The sequence below is a fragment of the Lampetra planeri genome, unplaced genomic scaffold (genome assembly GCF_965212315.1).
Source record: "Lampetra planeri unplaced genomic scaffold, kcLamPlan1.2.h2 scaffold_1395, whole genome shotgun sequence".
Taxonomy (NCBI): domain Eukaryota; kingdom Metazoa; phylum Chordata; class Hyperoartia; order Petromyzontiformes; family Petromyzontidae; genus Lampetra; species Lampetra planeri.
Window position 1 is genome coordinate 1 of NW_027614116.1, and position 12,500 is coordinate 12,500.

At 54.6% G+C, this 12,500-nt stretch overlaps 1 protein-coding gene across 1 annotated transcript in view; it reads right to left on the bottom strand.

The window, feature by feature from the left end:
• Window positions 1-1,426: 1,426 nt before the first annotated feature.
• LOC144739276 (chromosome-associated kinesin KIF4-like) overlaps window positions 1,427-12,500 on the bottom strand; it is a gene marked incomplete at its 3' end in the record, with an annotated part of 21,742 nt that continues 10,668 nt past the window's right edge. Inside the window, exons 7-9 of the mRNA XM_078622244.1 lie at window positions 9,636-9,774; window positions 3,043-3,101; window positions 1,427-1,535 (exon numbers count right to left, since the gene is read on the bottom strand). Of these exons, the coding sequence (XP_078478370.1) occupies window positions 1,427-1,535; window positions 3,043-3,101; window positions 9,636-9,774 (307 nt within the window). The remainder of the gene's footprint in view (window positions 1,536-3,042; window positions 3,102-9,635; window positions 9,775-12,500) is intronic.

The window sequence follows — 12,500 nt, forward strand, 5'->3', positions numbered from 1 at the left end:
GAGAGGACGTGAGCGAGCGAGCGAGTGAGAGCGAGTGAGTGAGTGAGCGTGAGTGAGTGAGTGAGCGAGTGAGCGAGCGAGTGAGAGAGTGAGTGAGCGAGCGAGTGAGTGAGCGAGTGAGCGAGTGAGTGAGCGAGTGAGAGAGTGAGTGAGCGAGTGAGAGAGTGAGTGAGTGAGCGAGCGAGGGTGGGAGTGAGCGAGTGAGAGAGCGAGTGAGCGAGTGAGCGAGTGAGCGAGAGAGTGAGTGAGCGAGTGAGAGAGTGAGTGAGCGAGTGAGAGAGTGAGTGAGTGAGCGAGCGAGTGAGTGAGAGAGTGAGAGAGTGAGTGAGCGAGTGAGCGAGCGAGTGAGCGAGCGAGTGAGTGAGTGAGTGAGTGAGTGAGTGAGCGAGAGCGAGCGAGTGAGTGAGAGAGTGAGTGAGCGAGCGAGTGAGTGAGCGAGTGAGAGAGTGAGTGAGCGAGTGAGAGAGTGAGTGAGCGAGTGAGAGAGTGAGTGAGGAGCGAGCGAGTGAGTGAGAGAGTGAGCGAGTGAGCGAGTGAGCGAGTGAGAGAGTGAGTGAGCGAGTGAGCGAGCGAGTGAGAGAGTGAGTGAGCGAGCGAGCGAGTGAGAGAGTGAGTGAGTGAGTGAGTGAGTGAGCGAGTGAGCGAGCGAGTGAGTGAGAGAGTGAGTGAGTGAGCGAGTAAGTGAGTGAGAGATTGAGGCAGTGAGTGAGTGAGAGACTGAGACAGCGAGTGAGGCACAGGAGAGAGTGAGTGAGTGAGTGTGTGTGAGTGAGTGAGTGGAGAGTGAGAGCGAGTGAGCGAGAGTGAGTGAGTGAGTGAGAGTGAGCGAGAGTGAGCGAGCGAGCGAGGAGAGTGAGTGAGTGAGTGAGCGACTGATGCAGCGAGTAAGTGAGTGAGAGAGTGAGTGACTGAGTGAGAGAGTGAGTGACTGAGTGAGAGAGTGAGTGAGAGAGTGAGAGAGTGACTGAGTGAGAGAGTGAGTGACTGAGTGAGAGAGTGAGTGAGAGAGTGAGTGAGTGACTGAGTGAGAGAGTGAGTGACTGAGTGAGAGAGTGAGTGAGAGAGTGAGTGAGAGAGTGAGTGAGAGAGTGAGTGACTGAGTGAGAGAGTGAGTGAGTGAGTGAGTGACTGAGTGAGCGAGTGAGAGAGCGAGTGACTGAGTGAGCGAGTGAGTGAGTGTGAGTGAGAGACTGAGGCAGCGAGTGAGCGAGTGAGTGAGTGAGTGAGTGAGTGAGCGAGTGAGCGAGTGAGTGAGAGAGTGAGTGAGTGAGTGACTGAGTGAGCGAGTGAGAGAGCGAGTGACTGAGTGTGAGTGAGAGACTGAGGCAGCGAGTGAGCGAGGAGTGAGTGAGTGAGAGAGTGAGTGACTGAGTGAGAGAGTGAGTGAGTGAGAGAGTGAATGTTTCGATGGTGGTGGTGGTGGTACCTCCAGTTCGTTGATGAGCTCCTGAAGACTCAGCAGTAGCTGCAGCTGCTGCCTGAGCCCCCCCTCATCGCTCTGCGTGTCCACTAGGGACATGATGTCAAGCCGGCACCTGTGGGGGAGAGGGGGGGGGGGCCGCTAGGCGTGTGCCAACACCCCACGCTGCCAATGCTGAACACTTTGCTATACACTACACGATTATACACTACACACTACACTATATACTACACTACTATACACTACACACTACACTACACACTACACTATATACTACACTACACGATTATACACTACACACTACACTATATACTACACTACTATACACTACACACTACACTATACACTACACTATACTACACACTACACTATACACTACACACTTATACACTACATACTACACTATATACTACACTACTATACACTACACACTACACTACATACTACACTACTATACACTACACACTACACTATATACTACACTACACACTACTACACACTACACTACACACTACTACACACTACACTACACTACACACTACACTACTATACACTACACTATACACTACACTATACACTACACACTACACTACACACTACACTACACACTACACTACACTACACACTACACTATACACTACACACTACACTATTGTTACTACACTACACACTACACACTACACTATTGTTACCACACTACACTACACACTACACTACACACTACACTACACACTACACTACACTACACACTACACTATACACTACACACTACACTATTGTTACTACACTACACACTACACACTACACTATTGTTACCACACTACACTACACACTACACTACACACTACACTATTGTTACCACACTACACTACACACTACACTACACACTACACTATTGTTACTACACTACACACTACACTACACACTACACTATTGTTACTACACTACACTACACACTACACTACACTATTGTTACCACACTACACTACACACTACACTACACACTACACTATTGTTACTACACTACACACTACACTACACACTACACTATTGTTACTACACTACACTACACACTACACTACACACTACACTATTGTTACCACACTACACTACACACTACACTACACACTACACTATTGTTACTACACTACACACTACACTACACACTACACTATTGTTACTACACTACACACTACACTACACTACACTACACACTACACTACTATACACTACACTACACACTACTACACACTACACTACACTACACACTACACTATACACTACACTACACACTACACTACTATACACTACTACACACTACACTAAGATACACTACACTATACACTACACTATTGTTACTACACTACACACTACACACTACACTACACACTACACTATTGTTACCACACTACACTACACACTACACTACACACTACACTATTGTTACTACACTACACTACACACTACACTACACACTACACTATTGTTACCACACTACACTACACACTACACTACACACTACACTATTGTTACTACACTACACACTACACTATACACTACACACTACACTCCACACTACACACTACGCTACACACTACACACTACAGAACGGGGCGACTCACGCTTCATGATCCTTCAGCTCGGCAAAGCGCGCCAGCAGCTTCTCGCGCTCCATCTCGGTCTGAGGCGGTGCCAGGGAGAGGGGCAAAGGGGTCCAGTGAGAAGCCACACAGCACACCCACACAGCACACACACACACACACACGCACACTCACACACGCACGCACACACGCTCACACACACACACACACACGCACACACTCACACACGCACACAAACGCACACACGCACGCTCACACACGCACACACACGCACACACGCACACACGCTCACACACACACTCTCACACGCACACGCACACAAACACATGCTCACACACAGCACACACGCACACACACTCTCACACACACACACACGCACACAAACGCACACACGCACACGCACGCTCACACACGCACACACGCTCTCACACACACACACAGCACACACGCACGCTCATACACACACAGCATGCACACACACACACGCACTCACACACACACACTCGCTCACCACACACGCTGACACACACACACATACACGCACGCTCTCAGACACACACTCACACACGCTCTCACACACACACACACAGCACACACGCACGCTCACACACACACAAGCTCTCACACACACGCACACCCGCTCACACGCTCACACACACACACACACACGCACAAACACATGCTCACACACAGCACACACGCTCACACACACACTCTCACACTCACACGCACTCACACACACAGCACACACGCATGCATGCACTCACACTCACTCACACACACACACTCACACACACGCGCTCATACACACACACGCTCTCACACACGCTCACACACACACACTCACACACGCACGCACACACGCTCACACACACACACACACACACACACACGCACACACTCCACACACGCACACAAACGCACACACGCACGCTCACACACGCACACACACGCACACACGCACACCACGCTCACACACACACTCTCACACGCACACACACACAAACACATGCTCACACACAGCACACACGCACACACACTCACACACACACACGCACACAAACGCACACACGCACACGCACGCTCACACACGCACACACGCTCTCACACACACACACAGCACACACGCACGCTCATACACACACACACACGCACTCACACACACACACTCGCTCACACACACGCTCACACACACACACACACGCACGCTCTCAGACACACACTCACACACGCTCTCACACACACACACACAGCACACACGCACGCTCATACACACACACAAGCTCTCACACACACGCACACACGCTCACACGCTCACACACACACACACACACGCACAAACACATGCTCACACACAGCACACACGCTCACACACACACTCTCACACTCACACGCACTCACACACACAGCACACACGCATGCATGCACTCACACTCACTCACACACACGCGCTCATACACACACACGCTCTCACACACGCTCACACACACACACTCACACACGCTCACACACGCTCTCACACACACACACACACAGCCACACGCATGCTCATACACACACACACGCTCTCACACACGCTCACACCACACACACTCACACACGCTCTTACACACACACACACACGCTCTCACACCCGCTCACACACACACACTCACACACGCTCTCACACACACACACACACAGCACACACGCACGCTCATACACACACACAGGCTCTCACACTCGCTCACACACACGCTCACACACACACGCATGCTCTCAGACACACACTCACACACGCTCCACACACACACACACAGCACACACGCACGCTCATACACACACACAAGCTCTCACACACACGCACACACACACACACGCACGCTCTCACACACGCTCTCACACACACACACAGCACACACGCACGCTCATACACACACACACGCTCACACACACACACCACTCACACACGCACACACAGACACACACTCTCACTCACACACGCACTCACACACTCACACACGCGCACACACCACACACACGCACCCACACACACACACGCTCACACACACACACTCACACACACGCACACACAGACACACACTCTCATTCACACACGCACTCACACACTCACACACGCGCACACACAGACACACACACGCTCACACACACTCTCACACACACTCACACACCACACACACACACTCTCACACGCACACTCACACACGCTCACTCACACACTCGCTCACACGCTCACACGCTCGCTCACACTCGCTCACTCACACACTCGCTCACACGCTCACACACTCACACACATACTCACACGCTCACACACACACTCACTCACACACACACGCTCACACACACACACACACGCTCACACACACTCTTCACACACGCTCACACACACACGCTCACACACACACCACACACACACGCACACACCTCACGCACACACACCACTCACTCTCTCACACACGCTCACACTCACTCTCTCACACACGCTCACACACACGCTCACACACACGCTCACACACACGCTCACACACACGCACACACGCACACACGCTCACACACCCTCTCTCACACACGCTCACACACACGCTCACACACACACGCTCACACCCACCACACACACGCTCACACACTCACGCTCACGCACACACATTCACACTCACTCACGCACGCACTCATACACGCTCACACGCGCACACACACACACACACGCTCACACGCGCACACACGCTCACAAGCTCACACGCACTCACACACAGCACACTCACACACACAGCACACTCACACACACAGCACACACGCACTCACTCACACACACACGCGCTCACACACACACTCACACACACACACACACTGCAGGTGCGCCGTGTGATCCACAACCACCTGCAGCTCCTTGCTCAGCTGGGCATTGGCCCTGGTGCACACTCACCACTCACCACCCACTCACCACCACCCACCCACTCACTCACTCACCCACTCACCACCACCCACCCACTCACTCACCCACTCACCACCACCCACCCACTCACTCACTCACCCATCACTCACCACACTCACACGCTCACCACCACCACTCAACACCCACTCACCCACTCACCCATCACTCACCACACTCACTACCACCACTCACACACTCACCCACTCACCACCGCCGCCACTCACCCACTCACCACCCACTCACCACCACCCACCCACTCACTCACCAGGATGACCTTCTCGCACTCTCACCCACTCACCCACTCACCCATCACTCACCACACTCACACGCTCACCACCACCACTCACACACTCACCCACTCACCACCACCCACCCACTCGCTCACCAGGATGACCTTCTCGCACTCTCACCCACTCACCCACTCACCCATCACTCACCACACTCACCACCACCACTCACACACTCACCACCCACCCACTCACCACCACTCACCAGGATGACCTTCTCACACACTCACCACTCACACACTCACCACTCACACACTCACCACCACTCACACACTCACCACCACTCACACACTCACCACCACTCACACACTCACCACTCACACGCTCACCACCACCACTCACCAGGATGACCTTCTCACACACTCACCACTCACCACTCACACACTCACCACTCACACACTCACACGCTCACCACCACCACTCACCAGGATGACCTTCTCACACACTCACCACTCACCACTCACACGCCCACCACCACCACTCACCAGGATGACCTTCTCACACACTCACACACTCACCACTCACACACTCACACACACACGCTCACCACTCACACACTCACCACTCACACACTCACACGCTCACCACCACCACTCACCAGGATGACCTTCACACACTCACCACTCACACACTCACCACTCACACGCTCACCACTCACACGCTCACCACTCACACGCTCACCACTCACACGCTCACCACTCACACTCTCACACACTCACCACCACCACTCACCAGGATGACCTTCTCACACACTCACCACTTACACACTCACCACTCACACACTCACCACTCACACACTCACCACTCACACACTCACTACTCACACTCTCACCACTCACACTCTCACACACTCACCACCACCACTCACACACTCACCACACACACACACTCCACACCACACACACTCACCACTCACACGCTCACCACCACCACTCACCAGGATGACCTCACTCTCACCCACTCACACATTCACCACACACTCACACTCACCACACTCACCACCCACCCACTCACCACCACTCACCAGGATGACCTTCTCACACACTCACCACTCACACACTCACCACTCACACACTCACCACCACTCACACACTCACCACCACTCACACACTCACCACTCACACGCTCACCACCACCACTCACCAGGATGACCTTCTCACACACTCACCACTCACCACTCACACACTCACCACTCACACACTCACACGCTCACCACCACCACTCACCAGGATGACCTTCTCACACACTCACCACTCACCACTCACACGCCCACCACCACCACTCACCAGGATGACCTTCTCACACACTCACACACTCACCACTCACACACTCTCACCACTCACACACTCACCACTCACACACTCACCACCACTCACCACTCACCACTCACCACTCACACGCTCACCACCACCACTCACCAGGATGACCTTCTCACACACTCACCACTCACACACTCACCACTCACACGCTCACCACTCACACGCTCACCACTCACACGCTCACCACTCACACTCTCACACACTCACCACCACCACTCACCAGGATGACCTTCTCACACACTCACCACTCACACACTCACCCTCACACACCACTCACCACACTCACCACTCACCCACTCACTACTCACACACTCACCACTCACACTCTCACACACTCACCACCACCACTCACACACTCACCACACACACACACTCACCACTCACACACTCACCACTCACACACTCACCACTCACACACTCACACGCTCACCACCACCACTCACCAGGATGACCTTCTCACACACTCACCACTCACACACTCACCACACACACACTCACCACACTCACCACCACACACACTCACCACTCACACACTCACACGCTCACACACTCACCACTCACCACTCACACACTCACCACACACACACTCACCACACACACACTCCACCACCACCACTCACCAGGATGACCTTCTCACACACTCACCACTCACACACTCACCACACACACACTCACCACTCACTCACCACACACCACTCACCACTCACACACTCACACACCCACCACCACCACTCACCAGGATGACCTTCTCACACACTCACCACTCACACACTCACCACTCACACACTCACCACTCACACACTCACCACTCACCACTCACCAGGATGACCTTCTCACACACTCACCACTCACACACTCACCACTCACACACTCACCACTCACACACTCACCACTCACCACTCACCAGGATGACCTTCTCACACACTCACCACACACACACTCACCACTCACACACTCACCACTCACACACTCACACGCTCACCACCACCACTCACCAGGATGACCTTCTCACACACTCACCACTCACACACTCACCACTCACACACTCACCACTCACACACTCACCACTCACACACTCACCACTCACACACTCACACGCTCACCACCACCACTCACCAGGATGACCTTCTCACACACTCACCACTCACACACTCACCACTCACACACTCACCACTCACACACTCACCACTCACACACTCACACGCTCACCACCACCACTCACCAGGATGACCTTCTCACACACTCACCACTCACACACTCACCACTCACACACTCACCACACACACACTCACCACTCACACACTCACACGCCCACCACCACCACTCACACACTCACCCACTCACACCACTCACCACTCACACACTCACACGCTCACCACCACCACTCACCAGGATGACCTTCTCACACACTCACCACTCACACCTCACACGCTCCACCACTCACACGCTCACCACCACCACTCACCAGGATGACCTTCTCACACACTCACCACTCACACACTCACCACTCACACACTCACCACTCACACACACACACTCACCACTCACACCACACACCACCACTCACACCTCCACGCTCACCACCACCACTCACCAGGATGACCTTCTCACACACTCACCACTCACACACTCACCACTCACACACTCACCACTCACCACACTCACCACTCACACACTCACACGCTCACCACCACCACTCACCAGGATGACCTTCTCACACACTCACCACTCACACACTCACCACACACACACTCACCCACACACACACCCCACCACCACTCACCAGGATGACCTTCTCACACACCTCACCCACTCACACACTCACCCCTCACACACTCACCACTCACACACTCACCACTCACACACTCACCACTCACACACACACACACGCTCACCACCACCACCACTCACCAGGATGACCTTCTCACACACTCACCACTCACACGCTCACCACCACCACTCACCAGGATGACCTTCTCACACACTCACCACTCACACACTCACCACTCACACACTCACCACTCACACACACACACTCACCACTCACACACTCACACGCTCACCACCACCACTCACCAGGATGACCTTCTCACACAGGTGCGCCGTGTGATCCACAGCCACCTGCAGCTCCCTGCTCAGCTGGGCGTTGGCCTCGTGTAGATTCCGGTTTCGCTCCAACACCGACTGCACGCTGGCCGCCTGCCCCTCACCACCGCTGATGACGAGGGGGGGGGGCATGGGGGGGGGCATGGGGGGGTTGGGGGGCATGGGGGGGGAGGCATGGGAGGAGGTGGGGGCATGGTGGGGGGTGGGGGCATGGGGGGTGAGGGCATGGGGGGGGTGGGGGCATGGGGGGGGGTGGGGGCATGGGGGGTGAGGGCATGGGGGGGGTGGGGGCATGGGGGGGTTGGGGGCATGGGGGGTGGGGGCATGGGAGGGGGTGGGGGCATGGGGGGGGTGAGGGCATGGGAGGGGGTGGGGGCATGGGGGGGGGTGGGGGCATGGGGGTGAGGGCATGGGGGGGGTGAGGGCATGGGAGGGGGTGGGGGCATGGGGGGGGTGAGGGCATGGGAGGGGGGTGGGGGCATGGGGGGGGGTGGGGGTGAGGGCATGGGAGGGGGTGAGGGCATGGGGGGTGGGGGAACGTCGGAAGATCGTCATCATTCACACCGCAGCTTTTTGTCACAGGGGAGAGAAATACACAGAGACCCATAGAGACACACAGAGACCCATAGAGACACACAGAGACCCATAGAGACACACAGAGACCCATAGAGATACATAGAGACACACAGACCCATAGATACAGAGACACACAGAGACCCATAGAGATACACAGAGACACATAGAGACACACAGAGACCCATAGAGACACACAGAGACCCATAGAGACACACAGAGACCCATAGAGACACACAGAGACCCATAGGACACACAGAGACCCATAGAGACCCATAGAGACACACAGAGACCCATAGAGATACATAGAGACACACAGACCCATAGATACAGAGACACACAGAGACCCATAGAGATACACAGAGACCCATAGAGATACACAGAGACACAGAGACACACAGAGACACACAGACCCATAGATACATAGAGACACATAGAGATACACAGAGACCCATAGAGACCCATAGAGACACACAGACCCATAGATACATAGAGACACAGAGATACATAAAGACCCATAGAGATTCATAGAGACACAAAGAGACACATAGAGACACAGAGACCCATAGAGATACATAGAGACACAGAGACACACAGACCCATAGAGACACACAGAGACAGAGACACATAGAGCTAAATAGACACACAGAGACCCATAGAGACACAGAGACCCATAGAGATACACAGAGACCCATAAAGACCCATAGAGACACAGAGACCCATAAAGACCCATAAAGACACACAGAGATACACAGAGACCCATAGAGATACACAGAGACCCATAAAGACCCATAGAGACACAGAGACCCATAAAGACCCATAGAGACACACAGAGACCCATAGAGATACACAGAGACCCATAAAGACCCATAGAGACACACAGAGACCCATAAAGACCCACAGAGTCACACACAGAGACCTGCAGAGATACACACAGAGACACACAGAGACACACAGAGACCTGCAGAGATACACACAGAGACACACAGAGACACACAGAGACCTGCAGAGACACACACAGAGACCTGTAAAGAGACACACAGAGACACACAGAGACACACACAGAGACCTGTAGAGAGACACACAGAGACACACAGAGACACACAGAGACACACAGAGACACACACAGAGACCTGTAGAGAGACACACAGAGACACACACAGAGACACACAGAGACACACACAGAGACCTGTAGAGAGACACACAGAGACACACAGAGACACACAGAGACACACAGAGACACACACAGAGACCTGTAGAGAGACACACAGAGACACACACAGAGACACACAGAGACACACACAGAGACACACACAGAGACACACAGAGACACACAGAGACACACAGAGACACACACAGAGACCTGTAGAGAGACACACAGAGACACACAGAGACACACAGAGACACACAGAGAGACACACAGAGACAAGCACCACTGGTGGTGGTTGTTGACCGGTGAGCGGGGATCGAACTCGGGTCTCTGCCGCGTTCTAAGCGCGGCGCGCTAACCGCTGCACCGCCACTCCCCCACCACCATCACCACCGCCACCACCCCCACCCCCCACCGCCCTCCACCACCCGCCACCACCGCCACCGCCACCCCCACCACCGCCACCACCACCCCCGCCACCACCACCCCCCGCCACCACCACCCCCGCCACCCCCACCCCCGCCACCACCACCCCCCGCCACCACCACCCCCGCCACCGCCACCCACCCGCCACCACCACCCCCCCACCCCCCCCACCACCACCCCCACCACCACCCCCACCACCACCCACCACCCCCCGCCCCACCACCACCCCCGCCACCACCACCCCCGCCACCACCACCGCCACCACCACCCCCACCACCCCCCACCACCACCCCCACCACCACCACCCCCCACCACCACCACCCCCACCACCACCCCCACCACCACCACCACCCCCACCACCACCACCGCCACCACCCCCACCACGAGAGAGACAGAGAGAGACAGAGAGACACAGAGAGAGACACAGAGACACACAGAGAGACACAGAGACACACAGAGACACACAGAGAGACACAGACACACACACAGACACACACACACAGACACAGACACACACACACAGGCACACGCAGACACACACACAGAGACACACACACCCACACAGACACACACACACAGAGACACAGAGAGACACACAGAGAGACACACAGAGAGACACACAGAGAGACACACAGAGAGACACACAGAGAGACACACAGAGAGACACACAGAGACACAGAGAGACA